At 47.1% G+C, this 20,703-nt stretch overlaps 1 protein-coding gene across 13 annotated transcripts in view; it reads right to left on the bottom strand.

Moving 5' to 3' along the window:
• The window catches only part of LOC116948983 (receptor-type tyrosine-protein phosphatase delta-like), a 614,820-nt gene that overhangs the window by 139,987 nt on the left and 454,130 nt on the right, over positions 1-20,703 (bottom strand). For all 13 annotated transcript variants that reach the window (XM_076071860.1, XM_076071866.1, XM_076071855.1 and 10 more), the window contains one exon: positions 2,970-3,158. In XM_076071860.1, the coding sequence (XP_075927975.1) occupies positions 2,970-3,158 (189 nt within the window). The remainder of the gene's footprint in view (positions 1-2,969; positions 3,159-20,703) is intronic.

Below are 20,703 nucleotides of genomic sequence, written 5' to 3'. Positions count from 1 at the left end.
GCAAGCAAACGACGCAGTCCTATCAAAATGCTGCCAAGTTGCTTGCCATAGGACAAGCGTTCACCCGTCCAGGTTTTATTGCACGTCAGAATGGAAATTCTACAAGCAACGTTGGTTTAGTATTTAAGTGCACTCGGTTATGTATGAGAGCCCCGCAAAAAAACTAGATCCAAATAACGACGAATAAATACCAAATGCATTCAAGTACAGCAAAAGGCAACTTGTCACGAGCCTCCGTTTTTTGTTGTTGTTTTCTTTTCAAAACATCACGAAACAAAGTGAAAATAATATTCGTGATAAAAGCATTTGGTAGTGGTGTGCACTCACAAATAATTAAAAACGCAACGCATTCGTCAACATCGAAGCCCTGAAGATCTCTCTTCTACCATTACTGATTAAGTCACCAATTATATATATATTTTTTATCTCCCTTCTTGAGGGCAAGTGTTACTGATGAACGTGTGCAGCTTTCTAAACTATAAACAATATATTTTTTTATTTCCACCAGGTAAGGTCCACTGAGCTATGCAGCTCTTTTTCAGAAGTGACCCGGCCACAAATCATAGGTCAACGAAGTGGCTCGTCACGTGAAAATGTACAGAAGCCAAATCCTCCAAACGCACGTTTCGAAATGTGGGGAGAAAAAAAAACAAAGGAAAAATCCACGTCACTACGGTGAGAGATACATGCAAACTCCAGCCATACAGGAGTCAGGGTCAGGATCTAACCCCCCCGACCTCCTGCATACCAGGCGAGGTTAGTTAACATCTCCTAGCCACCGCGGCGCCCAAACGCAGAGGGACGGTCACTCGCGCGGATTCCCGAACACCCCTTCAAGTGAGCGCCAGGAGGCCAGCGAGCCTTTCACCTGTGACGTCGCGAGCGCAACCGCCCACGGGCGAGCCGACGAGCGAGAGAGCGAGAGCCGGGGCTGCGGCGGCTCGGGCTTGCGCGTGAATTGTCCTCCGAGCTCGGCGTAAGCTGCGAAAATTGCCTTTTGTTGCATATAGATAGGCTGGTTACATGACTGGCTGGCTGCGCGTGCCGCGCAAGGGGTCACACGATGCAATATCCCGGAGGCCGCCTCCGGCCCCGCCGTCACCGCCGCTGGCACCGTCGCGGATTGTGACGCGTCGTCACGCGCCGGCGAGGTGGGTGTCCCACGCGCTTGCTGCCGTCGCAGAGTCGCTCGCGTTCCACATTTGAATATTCCTCCGCTTTATCGCCGATTCTGTCCAATTTTGTTCCGGCAACGCGCGGCGCCCCGTAAACTTTCGGAGCGGCTGCCACCGGCCTCCGTCGCTGCGAGCGCTTTCATTTTTAGATGCTCGCAGCTCGGGTGCCCCAGGGGAGTGGGGGTTCGGGGGGATTTGTCACGCTGCTTATACCGGAGTTTCCTCCTCTACGATTATAGTGGTCAACAACAACTTAACGCAGTTTATCCCCGACCCAAGCCCGATGTGAGAGTGCACACAAACACATTTCAAAATGAGAAATTGCAGTTCTGCCCCCCCCCCTCCCCTCACCCCCCGACTCAACACCCTAATCAATTCTACCTTTTGCCGGCATTCGCTCGCCCTTCCCACAGGGATCCGCACCTATATTTTTACCCTTTTCCAAAACTCAAAAATCTCACCCAGCAACAGCCGTTGACGATTGAGTTACCACCCGTCAAATCGTCAACACGCCCAGTTTAAACTCCGGACGTGTAATTAAAACGGCTGTTAGGTGGAACGCCACGAGCGAGACAGAGATTCGTGGGAACAAATGAAGGCCGCCGTTTGAAAACCGTTGGGTGCCTGCAGCCGAGGAGGACGCGCGACGTTCATATCCGCGAATGTTTAACGGCGGCTCGGAGAGTCAAAGGGCCCGTGGTATCCGTGTGGTTCAATTTGCGGTATCTCCCTTCATCTTCAGGAGCGCCCCATCGTCCGCCGCGTCGCAACCCACTGCGGTTGGCGTAGCTCGTCAGGATTACAGGAACCGGGCAATGCCAGGCGCCCCCTGCCCACCCTCCCCTCCGCGAGTGCATCTTGGGGGCACCGTTCAAACGCGCGCACACTCCACCTCTCCCACTCCGGCAGCTCGTCTGTGCCCTTTAAAATCCATGACTGCACTTGCGCCTGGAACGCGGTTTCTCTCTCAACCCTCGTTGGGCGTGCGCGGGGTTTGCTTTGCTTCCGTTGCGATGCTGCCCAAGCAGGATGCGTCCCCCTGTAATTAACCCCCGAATTAATTACTGCCAGAAGCATTTACCCGGAAAAGAAAAATCGCTCCACTTATTTTACGTTTGCGGCATTGACCTCCACACGACGGAACATTAAGAGGTTGCACACACACAGCCGTGTGTAAGACACGCCTTACCCTTTAATCAGCACACTCCATGGGCATACAAAAAGACTATTAAATACCTTACCCCAACTTCCCCAAATCATTAACCCGCTAAGTAATTTTGATTTAAAGCTTTCGTGACTGCAGGGATTCATATTCTTGGTTCTTTCGGTAAAGTCGCGTAGAAGGGAAACAATAAAATAATAAAAATATAAAACAATAAAATTCTCACGACGTTTCGACTGCAACACAAGCAATCATCACCAGGTAAGTAACGTCAATCTTGATTTGAAGCTTTCGTGACTGCAGGAATCCATACTCTTTGGTTCTTTCGGTCAAGTCACGTAGACACGTGACTTGACCGAAAGAATCAAAGAGTACGGTAAGTAATGCCATTATGCAGATAATTGAATTACAGGAACATCAACACTTGATGTCCAATCTGCTCACCACGAGGCACAGAAAGAGTTTTTCGCGGCCGAATGGAGCCCCGCGCCGTGCTAATGGCCGGCTCGCGTCCGCACCGCGAGGCCACCGGGCGGCACCCGTTCGGCCGGCTTGACTCTGCCGATGGGACTCCACGGTCGCGCGGTCGCGCGCACGCACCCACGGCGGCGGCTGAGCGTGCGGCGTCTTACCGGCGACCAGCAGCTTGATGCGGCCCCCGCTCTTGCTCGTGTCGACGGGCAGGAAGTCCTTGTACCAGGAGATCTCGGGCTCGGGCTGGCCGCTGACGGCGCACAGCATCGTGGCGGTGCGCGAGCGCTCCACCACCTTCAGCTGGGGGCCCATCTCTATGACCGGAAAGCCCGGCGGGAGCTTGTCCTCTGTGGGCAAGGCGAGGGGGCGGGGGGGGGAAGGGAGAGGCAGCGGGGAGGGAGCACCGTGTGCTTACCGAGCTCGTATATTTGCAACACTGTTTTCGATGCGACGGTGCTAATGGCCGGGTTCAAGTTTGACGTGTTGATCGGACTGAAAAACGCACAGCGAACGGCGCGTAAAAATCCTCGCTAAGGCGAGTGGGAAATTTCTTGGCATTGCGACGGCATGTCCAGAGAGCGTGCGACCTACTAGCTTTCCACACCAATATTATCAAGCAGCATGTGTGTAAGTGAACAAATGCTGCTGGGTTGTCAGATGTCATTGAAAAAAAAGTACTCCCGGCAAACCACAGTAAGAGCACTCACGTCAAGTTTATCGACTGATGCAATTTAAATTAAGTTGTTACACGCTGTACGTGTCTGATGATTGCTAAAGGCGAACCCACATGGGGATGGAGAGCGCCAAATCTAATTAAGATAAAGATCGTACGTGTCCTTGTATGTGCATCGCGCATGACATACAGAGAGGAATGCTAATTCAAAGAAAATATATAAATCTTGTGCATAAGTGTGTGTTCCACGTGTGAATGTGTGCTCCACGTGTGTGTGTGTATTCCACGTGTGTGTTCCACGTGTGTGTGTGTTCCATGTGTGTGTGTGTACTCCACGTGTGTGTGTGTGTTCCACGTGTGAGTGTGTGTTCCACGTGTGTGTGTGTATTCCACGTGTGTGTGTATTCCACGTGTGTGTGTTCCACGTGTGTGTATTCCACGTGTGTGTGTGTATTCCACGTGTGTGTGTGTGTATTCCACGTGTGTGTGTGTATTGCACAACATGGAGAGACAGCAATGATTCAATTCAAGATGGAGATCTCGTATGTATGCACGTACATGTGTGTGTGTCCCCTGCGACAGTGAGCGATGAATCAAATTAATACAGAGATTTTGTATGTACTGTAGGTGAGCTGCCAACATGCTGTTGAGTGAAGAGTCAAATTAATATAGGGATTTTCTAATAGTATTATTATTTTAATTGCTTATCCAGCAAGGCTTCACTGAAAGATCCATGGTTGATGTGTCTAAATTCCAATTTGCATCGATTTTTAATTGGCAAATGTGGACCAAGATGCCAGCACACAATTACCTCCTCTTGTGAATGAAGTCACCGAACCTATTAAGTCCACTGTGAAGCAAACGGCGCGTATTATTTGTGCGGTTATACACCCGCCGTATTCATCAGGGTGGCCCCTGGATTCGAACCGTGAAACCCTGCAACAAGAGGCGAACGCGCCACCGCCAGGCCACGTCACTGCCCCTGTTGGTGGCATTGACGTGGCCAGGGGGTTTGTGCCGCTTCCGATCATCAATGGGGCCGTACTACGACGTGACAGCCCCGCTGTGTGGACGTGGGGAGCCAGGAGACCGTGGCGCACAAAGTCTGCGGCTGTGAAGTGCGTCAGGGGCGTGCCGGGCGGTAGGGCTGAACGATTTGAGGAAAATATATAATTGAGATTTTTCTGACAGATATTGCACTTTGATTTGCGATTACATTTTTTTTTAAGTCAAGCTTCAGTTCAATATTCACTGTGTAATAGATTTAAAACATGTGATGGAGCATTACCACATTACCACATGATACCATCAACATATTAACTGCTCTTTATATCCTAATGCAAGGATGAGAACTTAAAATATATGAATTGCTTCCAACATGTATTTATTAAAATATTTTAATTGAAATAGAACAATCATAGAACAAAGTTCAATAAATAAAGTTATAATTAAAAAAAACAATTCCAATAAGAAAGTGATAGGATTCATCTTCTTTGGTTCTTTCGGTAAAATCACGTAGAATGAGAATAAAATAATATTATATATTATTTATATATATTATATATTATTGTATTCTCATTCTACGTGACTTTACCGAAAGAACCAAAGAAGATGAATCCTTGCAGTCACGAAAGCTTTAAATAAAAAAGTGATAAGACTTTTCAAATCGCAGCTTTTGCGATTTAATAATCGCATTATTTCAAATTGCGATTTCGATTTGTTATCGATTAATGGTTCAGCACTATCGGGCGATACTTGTTGTTGCCCTGCACGTGCATGGAGCAGGAGGCTGTCACATGGCTCTGTGGCTACGTGGGCTGACGTCCACTCACAAGATAACATCGACATGCATACGCGTTGATTTAATGATTAGTTTTATTGTATATCTGGTGATCTGTGTAAAAGCATTTGCTAAATAAAGCTGCCCCTGTTGTGTGTGCGTGTGTTTCCGTGTCCCATGTGACATAGAGCTGATCGAAAATTAATCATCGCTTTCTACGCCGCGTGGGACGTATGAAGCAATCATCGGGCACGTGCAGCATGCAAGAACTCAAATTGGTCTTCGCACCTGATTTGATCACACGTGATGACGTCACAATTATCCCTTTGAGCCCCAAACAGGAGGATGTCTCCACAACTCTGGCTGTCACCTGACGAGGCCGACTGTAATTACCGGCGAAAAGTCGTACTAGAATTGTAAATGTTGTGGGTTTACTCTCCAACACACCGGTGTGCTGAACTGGTAACTAATTGGCCACGTTTTCTTTACGTGATAAACCATACTAGTTGGCTGTGTCGGGTGGTGGCGGGTTTAACGACACATTTACATTTCGGCGATGTAACCCGAAAAAAAACCCCCTCCAATTAAGGATAATATTGGTCGTGAAAGCCGACAAATGGAGGTAGCTTGGTAAACGTGACAAGGCCCGTTAATCGCCTGTTCTCTCAATATTCCTATATTGCAGGATCTAGAACATGCAGCCTTGTGTCAAGAGCTGAAGGCTGCGTGTTGAAAGTTGGGAGCAGCTACCGGAATGGAATCCTAACGGCAATGTCACGTGACTACGTAGCAACGTGGCAACGTGGTGCGGAGTATGAACAAGCCTTCATGTCACGGTTACACAAAAGGGGATTCATTGACCTCGCCATTCTGTGTGGCGTGGAAGCTGCCAATGTTTGTAGCGGAACTTGCCAAATGGCGCAGGAATTCCACTTAACCACGGTGAACCTGAGCAATGTGCCAGACGTACGAAATGGGGGAAGAAATTAAAGTATTTTCATGAAAGACAATGTAAATGTGAAAACTCTGCTCTTTCCGTGATGCTGCCATTTATCAGGGCAACGCAGCGAAATGTGTCAGCGCTAAGCTCGCCACGGCAACTGGAGCTTAGCTCCGTGCAAGAAAAAAATAAGTTCTGCCCAATCAAGCCGCCGCCGCCGCCGCTGCCGCCATCGCTTTTGTTCCACTACCGAGCAAGACGCGGCATTACATCAGACTACGAAAGTGAAAATGGGCCAGTGACAATCACGGCGCACCCGAAGCAGGGCTTGCATAACGCACTGCTCCGCAGATCGCCGCGCAAGGCTGGCACACGGCACTCCGCGTAACCCGGACGCCCCTGGCAGGGCAGGGGCGCTCAGGGCAGCACAACCGACCCCAAGCCACGGGGAGACAAAGCTGGCACCTAAACAGGCGGCAGGCGGACACGGAAAATCAGGAGGGCACGGTCCGAGGCACGAGAAAGCCCTGGGCTATTGGAGTCAAGACAAACTGCACCTGGCGTATGAGGGATGGATAGGGCTGTAAACATCTGTGAAGACAAGAGCGCAGCTGCGGTCATTATAGCCTGAACAACACGGACTTACGTCTGAGTGTTTACCGCATAGCCTTCCCGTGCGTAAGGCGAGATCTCATTTCTGCTACAGATCAGAATGGGGGTGCTCAGACAAACTTTGGAGGTTTTTGGGATTTGTCCTACTTGCGAACGGTTCGCGGTGGTCATTGGTTGACAGGAAAGTGCAAATGTCACCAACCACTTTGTTACGTATTACAGGAGTTCCGCTGCACTTGAGCCCACTGGTTGTACGCGACTATAGTGCGTTTAAAGGTTCCTTCATCAGTTATCATGTCACCTTGTTAAACTGACATTGCGGGTAAAAAAAAAACAAACCTTGTTTTTGCGCGAATCTTTGGCGTTGTGTTTGTTAAAACATCTAAAAGCTGATGGGGGGGGGGGGGGGGTGTCTGCACACCTGTAACACTAATGTTGGCCAGCAGCTGTCCGCCGCAATGGTTGAAAAAGTGACGCAATTGCACGTGGACCGCACGCACCCGATTGCTCGTTTGATGTCTTCCGTGGTTTTCAGTGAATCAATGAGTACACTTGGCACCATTCTTAAAACGTACACGGTATTCAGTCACCGTTTCACAGATGAGTGTAGCCTCTCAGCAGGGGGCGGTGTTGCCACGTGGTTTTACACAATTATGTAAATTGCGAGGAAATAATAAAAATATGACAAATTTGTACCGTGACACCGGCGCACGCGGCTTACTCTCGTCTCTTCTTCAAATCTTTGAAGTCAACCGTGCGGCAGACGGCGTGTCTTTCTGGTTCACACACCGGCAGCGTTAACCAGGGCGGCCGCATGGTGCGGAACCTCAAGCCCGTGCAGCAGGCAGAGCAAACCATGCCAGCGGCTCTGCCATGTCACAGTAAGTGCGGCCACGCTGATTCAGTAGCAGAAGCTGCAGAGCCAGAAATACCCCGGGTGCAAGCACAGGCAAGACAACCCAAACTGAGCGGCCGCTGTTAACGAACGAGTACTTTGAGGTTTTGTGTGACACATGAAAGTGAACCTTAGCTCCGTGCCAAATGCTATGTGTTAAGCTGTCATATACAAAAACAAAACAGAACATGTTTCGTTTGGTCAACCCATTGTGAGCTCCTCGTTTGTCGCGGTAGCCAATTATGCGGCATAGACTTAAAAAAAAAACTTTATTCTTTTAATTGAAGACAAATGAAGCTGGGGGTCACTCCGAATGCATCGCGGGATGCTCAAAAGCAGGCCTCAAAAGTCTCACAATACAAATGAACTTGACGCGTACGGAGAGATGCACAAAACTCACAAGGTTCCAAGTACACATGACCGGCTCGGAGATTGATGCCAAAGGGCAAAATGATCAATGTGGTCAAGCAAACATGGAAACATCCCCCCCCTCCCCCCACTCACAGACATAATTTATCTTTTTAATGTAATTAGTTATAATAACACATGCACATCTTGTCTAGATTACCTAAATTAACAATCTGTCTGCCTTCATCTGTTTGTCTTCTCAACGTGGCCAGTTAATCAATCTTATTAAACTGTGTCATCTGTCTAACTGACTCCTCCAAGATGAAAACATTAATTTCCCATTTTAAAAAAACCACACGTCGAGCTACGCCTCTGACTCGGTGCCGTGTCTGCTGCCGCGTGTCCTGGCTGATGAACCTCAAGGCGACGTGAGGCTTCGCGCACAAAGTGCGGCCTCTCGCAGAGGCGCTCGCGAGTATGCCAGAGTGTTGGGGCGAGGTGCTGGTGGCATAAGGGGTGAGGTTCGAGGTGACCCTCTAGTCAATGAACTCCCCGTAGTCAGTGATCTGGTAATATCGAAAACTAAACTTTTTTTAAAATGTAATTTTACAAGGTAAGGCCCATTGAGCTATATATATAGTTCTTTTTCAGAAGCAACCTGGCCACAAATGATAGATCAACAAAGTAGCTTAGCATGTGGAAATGTATAGCTGACAAATACTCTAAATGCACGTTGTTCCTAAATGTGGAGGGACAACCCGGAGGACCCGGAGAAAAAGCCACGTAACCACAGGGAGAAAGTGCAACCTACAAATATACAGGTCGGGATCGAACCCACGACCTCCTGTATATTAAGCGAGAGCATTAACATCTCGCCACCACAGCGCCCTATATCATAAAAAAGATCCACGGAACTTTTGACTACTCATTAATTCTAATAATTATTGGTAACTCCTGGCTACTGACTAGGTACTGAGCCCAATGTTTGCATGCTACTGTGTATCTAAAATGTTCTGTTATTGGGCATCATCAGCATTTCTGTTATCTTGTTGAAGGAATTAACAACAAAAAAACCCATGAGTTTTGTCCAGAATGTTGAGGGGTTGTCGCTTAGCCATATCTATAAAATGTTGGGGGTGCCTGGACACCCACGGCACCTGCAGTGACCACACCCCCGGTTAGGGTGGTGGTGAGTGGCTTTGTCATTGGGCCAGCTAAGTAACTGAGCAATTACTAGCCTTCACTGCAGATCACACTAAATCTCACGTCTGCCGCCAATGTGAATAATTCGCACCAGGTGAAGGTACCAAGCTCCAGCCGGTGACAATGCTGATAACCGGGCTGCATCAGTATGAGCAATTGCTTTCCCAAATTTGACCTACCAATGGAACCACCAAAAACGTAAACATAAAGCACACGTGCCTTCTTCCAAATAAGTTACATTTTTGCGTTACTTTTTTTGTCTTTTAAAATCTTATTCCAATTGTACTATCGGCGTCAAGTCAAGAAATAATGGATTGTCCATTTGGTACTTGGGCAAAGCAGTGCATCGCCCTGTGTTAGAGAATAGCCAATGGAAGATCAAATCACAGAATATTAGGGGCAATGCAATTAACATTCTCACGTAACCTGCTACATTGTTGACCGTCGCATGGAAAACCTAAAGTTTGAATTCTCGAAATGGGAATTCATTTGCCAAATCAAATAAACATTTTTGCATTATTTAATGGGTTTTTTGTGCAGTCATTCGGTTGACTGGACTGAGACCGTGAAATCACCGCATCTGATTAACCAGATTAATTGCAAGTGGCTATAAACCTGGTTTAAAAACCTAGGAGGTGCCAGCTCAATGTTCTGACCCCTGTGACCAACCAGTCACCCTATGCTTAACTTTTAGTGAATACAACTGGCCTGCATATTCATTTGACGCCACTTCTTGTAGGATACTTTATCCACTGAAATCTCGTGCTGAAATGTCTTCTGGTAACATTCGACTGTCAGATAACAGACACACGCTGTGCCCCTCAAACGCAATTGTGGTGGAGAGTTTGTCATTGCTGCACACTTACGCAAATTTAATTCGTCCTTTGGGCACAATGTGCGTACCAAACAATCGTCCAATCAGTGCGGCCGGTAACAAAGTGAACTGTGAAATTTTCCTGATGAATCGATGATTGTAAAGCCACTGGGATCGCCTCGTGTTTTTTTCTGCCCGGGTATACACGTGTGCGCGCGCTTCGCTCCTCCGCGAGCAATGTTCTGATGAATGCCTCCCTGAAGGGCTTTTGTTTGGCAGATGCGACGAGGCGGATGAGTCACAGAAGCCAGCGAAGAAAGCTCTCCAGAAAGATTGCGCTACGCTGAAAGCCAGGCCTCTTTGCCCACACGGTGAACTATCAGCGTGTTCATATATACCTCCGGCTCAGTGTGTCTGCACACTTTGTGAAATACACTGCGAGTGTTCTGTATACATTAAATAACAATTGTGAAAGGAAAGAGTAGTCTTTTTTTTCAAAAGGCTTCTGCCATTTTACTAAAGTAACTCATTTGTACACTGACAAAATTACTAACGCACAATAGGTACCTATTTATGCATTAGTGACTTGCGGATATCCTTGGTTAGATATTGGATTAATTAACTATTGGCTTACCAAAATCCATCTTCAGAGCATTGGTTATTACATTATAGCGTTAATAATATATCTTGGCCATGCAGCATGGATTGTTGCATTAAACAAAAAAAAGTCAAGTTACAGGAAGGCCATTATATTGACACGCAGTTTCCAATTAAACAGCGATGTATTTCACCGCTAGATATCGCCAATTCCTCCTGCAATTATTCAAATATGTTCAGAGGTCCAAAGGTGCTTGGAATAACAACGACAAAAATAAGAAAGTAATTTAATTTTGTGTGAGAGTTATTGTGACAAGCTTCCGCTGACCCGTATTCACGTTTATGAACGGGGGGGGGGTAGGCGGGGAGGGACAGGCAATCGCTCCGATGTGCAAACGGGCCGAGAGAGGCACACAGATCACACACTTGGCGTAATCACACACTTGCCCCCGGCCATCGGTCGCTCCCACCGTGCGAGAGTTTTCGGCGGTGTGGTTTTGGTGGGTGGTTGGGGTGGGGTTTGGGAGGTTTGCGGGGGATATGGCGCCACCTCATGTGAAGAAGATCCTCGTCGCCAAGGATTACGGTGCCAATTTGAGTGACGAGAACGGCGTCAGTTCAGCTCAGCTCAGCCGTGCCAGGACGAGAGGGGCGGGGGGGGGGCCCATTGCGAAGCCTGCAGCTTTCCTGATGCTCGACATTTGCCGTAAGAACCCACGCTGTGGGCATCTGGCTGGACCGTATCCTGCCCATCCCACGCTTGTTTACGGCACTTTTAAATCTACATTGAGAAACTCATTCCTCTGGAACACCTTGTTGTGTATTTGAAGCTTTCGTGACTGCAGAGATCCATACTCTTTGGTTCTATTCGATAAAGTCACGTGACTTTACCGAATAGAACCAAAGAGTATGGAACCTTGTTGTGTGTGTGTTGAGTTTGTCCTTCCCCCGCACCTCCAATTAGCACGGTTGGCTGGTTACGTACGGTGCAAAAGAAGCTCGACATACGGACGTACACCCCGAGGCGAGGCCTCGATGGGATATTTTAATTAGAAACCAAATAAACAACCTCGAGATCATCGATGCCGTCAAAACAAAATTGCTATTTTAACATCTCCGCACATATCAGGAGACCCTGGGCGTGAGATCTCCCCTCTACCGTTCTCTCTCTCTACTCACAGGAGACGGCACAGACAAGCCCAAACATCTGTCTTAGGTCATGTTACAGCATCCATCTGTTTTCGGCAATTTCCACCGATATATCATGTTCAATTAACAGTTTAATTAATAGCAGTCCATCATTTTCCCAGCTTCTTGAACACCAATGTGCAATGTGCATCTGTTGCTGAGTGCTAACAGGGGTGGGCAGCAGTGAAGCCTGGCAGGTGCCAACGATGCCCACACTTTTGTGACTCTGCCTCACTTTGGATTTACAGTTACCGTATTTTCCTGCATATAACCCGCGGGGTATACCACTTTTGACGAACAAAACAAGACCCTGCGGGGTATATGGAGGTGCGGACTATCTGAAATTTGTTTTACACAAAACGCAATTTTTGCGGGATATATGCGTCTGCAGGTTATATGCGTATGCGGGCTATATGCGGGAGAATACGGTAATCCAATTTTAGAATCAGCTCTTTAGACGCATGACAGCATTTGTGCAGGTTTAAAATTACTTTTCAATCCACTGCTGGATGAATCATTCAGTTGGGGATATTTGACCATACTTCACCATCTTGGTGAGTGCCAGTTGGTGAAGTCGGGGGCCAAGGACCAGTTCAAATATCACTCGCCACTCACGTTAGTATGGGGCGGTGTTGCTGTGCGTAATCACAATTGAGTAATTAGCAGGTTTAAATTTGAGCATGGGTATTTTTGGGCAATTGAATGTTTGTTTAGCTAGTAGTATGTCGACCTGCTTTCGCACTGTACGTAGCCAACCGTGCTAAGAAGAGGTGCGACATATACTTACGAAGTATACTTTTTAAAGAAAACTTCCACTATGCAATGCATGTTTCACGAGGCATATCAAAGATTATCACGCTCAAGACACCAAACGTCAAATGCGTGCAGTAACCAATATTTTTTTTTAACGAATTATGTAAAAGATATGCAAATTGTACTCGAATCTTAAATATAGGCTAATGGAGTGAACACAACTGTACAAAATAATACAAGAAAAATGTATAACCAATACAAATGAGATGGGCAAAACATCATATGCTTCGAATTGAATTGTTAAAAAAAAAGTATCAAATCACGCATCGAACGTTGTTATTTGGTATCAGCGAGTATTCATGCACATGATGAACTTCACTTCCAATGCTGTTTAAAAAAATATAGAGTCAGCCCAGTTCACGAGAGGACACCAATCTTAGTGGTCAGGCGGGTGGGGCCAGGCACAGCAATTCAGCAAAAACAAGTTTCAATTGGCCACCGCTGCCACTCTCCGCCAAGACAATAAATGACGGCGGTGATGACAACATATAAAATAAAGGTGCTGGGATGCCTCCTTCCTGAAGCTTTTCGAGCGTAAAAACTTAAGATACCCCCACCCCCCAAACTGGTTACAGAACGGCAGCCAAAGGATTAGCACGGTTGGTTACGTACGGTGCGAAATAAGTTCCGCATTCGTATACATTCATCGGTGGAAAAAAAAAACCCACATCTTTCGGTGAAAATGTTAAAAAGGCGAGTCACGAGATGTATAACATGAATCAGGTGGGCAGCTGGGATGAGACGCCGTTCGGAGTGTGCCGGAGAGCGAGCGGCGGCTCCCCTTAAGAGATGCCGCGCGACGATCGTCACGCGGGGCCATGCGTCGCAGTGCCGTGTCCAAGCGGCAACACCTGCGCGCGTGGAGGATTCAAAGTGTGCCAACAGGATACCACACCACCCTACGCTGGCGAACGAAAGAAATGCGCGCGCGTTAATCCCATGCTGCCCGCTTCCAATAGAGCTGGGCCAGCGATGACACCGGCGTCTCTGAGCGTCGAGTTGGAATATCCGATTATTTCAGTAATCGATGACTATCAATGATGAATCGGATAAGACAAAAAGGGTTTGGGGGAACAAAATAATTCACCTTTGTTCTTCCCCATCGTGTCATTGTTTGGGAGGTAATGGACTGGACTTGAGGATCTCATCAGTGTCATTGGTTGCGTCACGCCGGGAGTAGCTTGTATGGGGTTTCCTGCCTTCTGGAGGCAGGATGTTGGGGCTGTTGCCATTTTTAAACGAGTCCGGCCACAAAAAGGATGAGACTGGTTACGGAATGGCAGCCAAAGGAGAGATCGTATCCAAGAATGTGACCAACACAGGGATGGAATGATGAAATCAATTAATGTGCAGGAGTTAGACAGATAGTACCATGGGGAGGCTTTGATCCAGCAGTGGATCGACAATGGCCGATGGCAATGATAAGTAAAGGGAAAGTATTTTGCTAAATGTTTCACTTGTGTGTCTTACGGAGACTCGGGAATATTATTCCACAGAGAATGAAAGTGGCAGTGCCAGGGACAGTACAATCACCAATGTCCATTTAGCACATTAAGGCACATCTTAAATAGGGCGCAAATAATCAACTTTGGGGGCTCTGTTTGTCTCACTCCTGCTCTCAACTTTCATAAATGCATTCCCTGTGGGGAAAAAAAGCAAAAACCCAGCGGAATTTCTAAAGATAAACCTATTTTTCTGAAGTATATCAATATATAAACCACTTATAACTGTCAGAAAAATAAAATGTCGCCACGGTTTTTTTGATAGATTGAATGGATTCTGATTTTCCATTATTTTGCAAAAAATAATGCTAATACATACCTTTATTATTACTCTAAATATTATTTTAGTCATTATGCTTGATCAATTTCCATTGATGACATTAATGAGTGTCGCCTATGCGGGATAAATCAGGAGTACCCGGCGAACACTGACACATATGACGGAATAACACTCCAGGCTCTACACAGACAGGTTCAAGAATCCATTGGTGAAATGCCACCACCTTCTCACCACCTTGCTATCCCCAAGCCTTCAAAACATTTGGTTTTCCCAGGCAGTCTCCCATCCCAAAACAAACCGAGCTCAAACCTGCTTATCTCCCTAGATCTGATGAGGTCTGACAAGATCGGTGCATGCAGGGTGACCTGCGACTGCGATGTCTTTTATTCCGCTCACTTAAGAAGAACATACTTTGGACACTCAGACTCAAATCGTGCTGCTAAAAGGACCCCCCCCCCCCCCGCGACTATCACGACAGCTTACGAACAATATAAATGCTATCCAGTTAACCACGAGGGAGAAAAAAAAGTTTTTTTTATGTTCTCATAATCATTAACACAATTGCTGCGGTCGAGATGACTTTGACTTGACTTTTGAGACAGGTGATATAAAAGAACGCCTTGTAATGTCTGCTATTTAGCTCAATCGGTCGTTTCCGCTAAATGGTACAATGAAGCCACATAACCCTCCTTGTCTCGACCTCGCCACAAGGAGCGAGTGGACCCATCCTGCCCTATCTACCCCGCGCAGTCGTCATGCAGACACCGATGGCCACAGTGCACCCCGAGGCTCTTTCCCTCCAGCATGCTGGGGTGTCAAATAAATAACAACCCCTCCAACCGCACACAACACAAGATCTAACTTTACAGCAGTTGCATTTGTATTTACAGCTTGCACCTGCTGGTGAAATAGGGTTATTACAGATAAGATAGATGGCGCACAAAGCTAGGGAGCTTAACAGTGCAGATGAGGAAGGTGGACCGGGTTAGAGTGTTTCTATTTGTTACGGTATTCCATTAGCCTCGCCCGTGGCCACGAGGCTGCCCCCCACACAGAGGTATCGCTTTCATTCGCATGCCTAAAATCCCCGGTAATACCATCACACACAACGTGCGGCAATACGGGAGAATAATCAGCTTCACCTGAGTGAGCGGAGTCTTCGAGAAAAAAAATAAACGAAGGCAGCATTTAGACGAGCGATTTTCAAATCCTCGTCGCGAACCCCTCCTCCACCCCCCCGTGGGGGTACAGCCTTTCTGTGCTTAACCGCCGCGTGCATGCGGCGTGTGCAGCGGCTTAATTTGTATACGGGTAAAGATGTATTTATACATCATGAAAACGGGGCAGGCCTGCGGTGGAAAGTGCTGTTCGCGAGCACCTATTAAAGGCGCAGCAGCAGGCACAAGCGTGCGGCCTTTATGTCCCCAGTGCTCGTGTTAACGATATGCACCAGGTATTCATTAGGGGAGGTCCAAACATTCGTTCGGACATCACTCACCGCTGATATTAGCCATGGCCGGCAATCGAACTCGGGTCAATGCGCACGACAATACGCCGTCACACATGCGAACTCGTGTACGCATGCACACACACACACATGGTAACTACGAAGAGGCAAATTGTGGTGGCAAGTGCTGTTAGCGGGCCCTTAGTAGTCGTGCAACGTCACTGCCAGCACGCGGTGTGTCGCCTGCGATGGTGTTACCAGAGATTTCAGAAATCAGATGGAGCTGGCCACATCACCACTTCTTTTCCACTCATGCACGCACGGGGAGACACAGGACTGGTCCACCGTATCACTCGCCACTGATGTTCGCCATGGCAGTGGTTGCCGATGCGCAAAGAATATGTATGTATACTGGAGGAAACCGATGGGCTATAAAGCCCTTTCCCACAGATCTCCAGGACATCTGTACTAACCACTACGTCACCGCACACTCACGTGCATGAGCACGCACGTGTATACGCACGCACGTGCACATTCACTCAATACACGCTGCACCCTCCCTGCGTGAAGTGCAATTCGCCCTAAATCACGAACTCCCCTCCCCAACGCCCCGTCGTCAGCATTACACAACGACTGCCTTGTGGTCAGGGGCGTTCGAATGGTGGGTGGCAGTGAAAGAGAAAAAATTGGGAGAGGGGAAAAGGTTGGGGTGGATGATGAGTGCCAGGGGAGGGACATTTGGGCCCTTTACGCGCGTGTCCACGTGTGCGTGGGGAGCGGCGGCACAGCGGTTAGCGGACTCCACTACGAAGCTGGCCACGCAAGTTCGATTCCCGCTCGCGGTCAACATCAGTGATAATTATCTGAGCCGGTCCTGAGCCTCCCTTAGTTCGATTCAGCCTAAAAAAAAGTACCTGGCATGGTGTGTAAACATTGCCACTGGGGAGACAAAGGTGGCCAGGTTTGGTGCTGTCCACCCACCGCCTCTCGTGTGCTGTGCAGGCCTTCATAGGTGCACGCAAACAGCACTTGCCTGAAAAGTCTCTTGAGGCTATGCGGGGGGATCTTTGTCTTTTGTATGTGGGGAGCGGTGGCGCAGTGGTTCGCGCACGCCACGACAAACCTGGCGACCGGAATTCGATTCTCGCTCACGATGAATGAAAGTGTGAATATCTGAACCGGTCCTGGGCCTCCCCTAGTTCTATTAAGCCTCAAATGAGTACCTGATACTGTGTGCAAACCTCAGCACTGGGGAGACAAAGGTGGCCGGGCATAGTGCTGGCCACTCGTGCTCCGCTCGTTGCCCCTAACAGTCTACATGGCTTGAGGGTTTAGGTGATTCTTTTGTGGGAGTACGCTTCATTGCAACGTGCACGTTCATTCTCACAGCTAAATAATCTATCCCCAAGGCAGCTATTCATCAAGGGGGCTAATCCATCAGCTTCATTTTCCACAAATTGCACCAACAAGTACACGCTGCTCACCTCCAATGTGCAACATCCTACTAACTGGGTTATTAAAAACCAAAAAACGAACATCGACTGGTGTTTTATTTGCGTCGTGCTGCGGCATCAGTGGCTTATTTGTGGCCGCACGCCGACGTCTTGTGGGCCACCTTCCAGCAGCGCAGGCGAAGTCTCATCAGGCGAGCGATACAAACGTAATGTGAAGAAGCAATCAGGGGGAAGGTTAATAACATTCCGTGACTCTTCATCGATTGATTGACTTATCGATTGATCCTTTTTTTAGCTGTTCTTCTTCTTCTGTATTGCTTTACTTTTACATTCCTCTTCCCACTCCCTGCCTTCCCCCGCACACGATATGCAATTGAAATGCAACGGTCTCATTGGGAAGAGTACTGCAGGTAGGGTTGGCATGATGAATGACCATCACGCAACAATGCCGCAGGATCGTAAATAACGTGCGATAAATTACTCTGATAACTGATGGCGTCAGGACCGAAGAGGCGGGGGTGGGGTGGCAGGGTGGGGGAAAGAGCACCTATGAAAACTAAAGGGCAATCCATGAGACATGCACAACTCCACACAGCAGCCGATAATGTCAACACGCATGCGGATTTTAACACAGAGCCAGGACACATTTCATTCACTCATGGCTTAATTCGTTCGTGGAATTACTGTGGGCACCGAATAACCCAACCTGTGGCATTGGTCTGTCCGCTAACCCAGCAGTGCTGAGGCACTGAGCTTTAGTTTGAATGAGAGTCGCTCTATTCGAGATTTAACATGTGGTATTGAATTGCTACATTTGGCTGTTGTGAGACTTGTCCTTCAACTTACCTGTGAGCTGAAACTTTTTAACATTTGGCGTGTTGTTGAATGCTTGTACGTGGGACAATTTAATACCTTTTGCCACATGCGGTGGTGAAGTGTCTTTTGACACAAATTTAGCCAGATCATGCAAAAATCTACTTTGTGAATCTATTAATTAGTGGAACCTCTACACCGAATCTGGCTACCTTCCACTATTAATACACTTGGATTCGCAGTGGTTTAAGTAGGAGCTTACTTTCTCACCAAATATTTTCAGGATCGTTAATAGACTATTAGCCACAGCGAGAAGTATATTGGGTATTTTCAGGGTATTTGACCCAGACAGACCGGTCTGTTATGAAAGCAGTTTATGATAATCTTTGAAAGCGTTCACTATAAAATTTCAAGATGCTTTTATCTGTAGCACTCACAGCAAAATTAAACCCATTAAAGACGTGTAATGAGATTTGTATGGTAGGTCCTAAAAATGTACACGGTAGTGGGAGAAAGCTGTTCAATCCTTGATGCATCACAAATCTGAAACAATCTCAAAAATGCATCACCATTTCCTCTCCATCGATTTTCAATGATAATCTGGATTCATCGTTCGGACAATGTAAATGTACATTTCTTAATATCTTGTTTGTATTTTTTGACTTGCGATCAAATTTATCACAAATGAAGTGTTTAAAACTGATATCACACGTAATTGAATTATTTACGAATGGGCTTTGACATTTTAATGTTTTGAAATGGAAACCAATTGTTTCTACTTATTACGAAGCAGCATGTCTGTTTGTAGCTCAGGTCTCCCTTGAAAATGAGAATATTAGGATGAGCTGAAACCTGGTCATAAATAATTATCCTGCCTGCCCATCTGTCTATTGACACGCCACGAGCTAACTTTTAGATTGTGAAAAATGCTCAAATCTGCAATGTTCGTGTAAGGACAGTACGGGGGGATGTGAGGACAGTACGGCTCCCCGTGGCCGTGGTTACTAATTAACAGAAGGGTCACGTTAGGGTAATGTGGGACCTAAGTGGACATTAATAATGATTGATGCAAGGGGAACTGACAAGGTAGCGTGAGGATAAGCACGGGACCTAAAGGGTCGTAAATAGTAATTGGGACAGAGACAGACAGGGCCAGGTGAGGTGAGAGAGTGTTCGGGGAAAAGGGGCATGGCTGGGTCGTGAGGGGGATAAAAGTCGGCGTGGAACAGGGCTTTGGGCTGCTGTTGTGGGGGAACAAATGAGCTGTCGTCGCCGTCGTCATCATCATCTTGGATTGAGCACCTTGCAGTCTTGGAAGGCTAGAGTTATATTGTCCCCGTGACTACTACGCGTCCGCTCCTGTGTAGCCAGCCAACTACACAGGGAGCATAGCGTAGAGTCACAGATGTTACCCTAGTGTATATAGTCACTCACGGTTACTCGTTAAGTTATCAGTGAGTCGGTGGACTTTATTAAAAATAAATATACATATAACTCAACAAAATAGTGTCTCTGAGAGCTACATTACACTAGCATTGGAGTTAGAAAAAATATATAATTTTCGTGCTGCAAAACTTTGGTGCCCCGATAATGTACACGCATGGCTCTTTAGTAAATTCACTGCTGGATGAGGGCCTCAACACAGTGTGGGTCATGGGTCGTTATTATATCATACATCGGTACGCGAGCTCAGTATGGATTGATGGAGGGTCCTGACCATAATTAATTACGATAATAATTAGAATTTATGTTACATTATAACAACCTGTGCATTTCAGGATGGCGTACAGGGCAAGTGTACGAACACACACAGTGAATTCAGACAAAGTAAATGGTAAAAAAAAAAACCCAGCACAATATAAATGCAGGGGGCGGGAGAGTGCTGGGCAGGCGGGTGGGTGGGTTGTTAGCAGCCAGAAACACCGCGACCCAACACAGGCGATGATGTGTAACAATTAAAGTGACAGCATCATTAAGGCAACAGTATCTCTAATTACCAAATGGGAGGCGGGGGGTGGGGGACAGATTATTAGGATGAAGTCGGAAAGGGCAAAGAGTGGGAGGAAAAGTAGAGCACGTGTTTTTAGCGCACAATTATAGCAATAAAAACAATCCTCGTATTACACTACCCTTGTAAACTTGGTCTTTGCCCAAAGGCTTGGGATCATTGCACACTATGGGCTACGATGTATGGTTCAGATGCATGCTCATTAACGATAAGGATGGAACAGAAACTGAAAAGTGCGTGAAGAAGCATGTAGAGATGCATGCTGAGAATTGCGTTGAGAGACAGAAAGAAGAACACATCCATGAGAGAACATGCACAGGTGAACGACATCATCCAAACTTTGAAGAAAAGTGGCCATGGGAATGTTTTTTTAAACTAATCTTTTCTTTTTTATTTCACCAGGTTAGACCCACTGCGCTATATATCTGTTTTTCAGATGCAGAGCCATGAAATCAACTTGTGTGTATGTGCATGCGGAGTGGATTATTACATCGCAGATCATGAGAGATGGTGGCAACTCGGGGA

This window comes from Petromyzon marinus, chromosome 35 (genome assembly GCF_048934315.1).
Source record: "Petromyzon marinus isolate PM22_M1 ecotype Great Lakes invasive population chromosome 35, UKy_Petmar_22M1.pri1.0, whole genome shotgun sequence".
NCBI lineage: Eukaryota > Metazoa > Chordata > Hyperoartia > Petromyzontiformes > Petromyzontidae > Petromyzon > Petromyzon marinus.
Note: the sequence above shows the minus strand (reverse complement) of the source record. Positions and strands in the feature narration are given on the sequence as shown.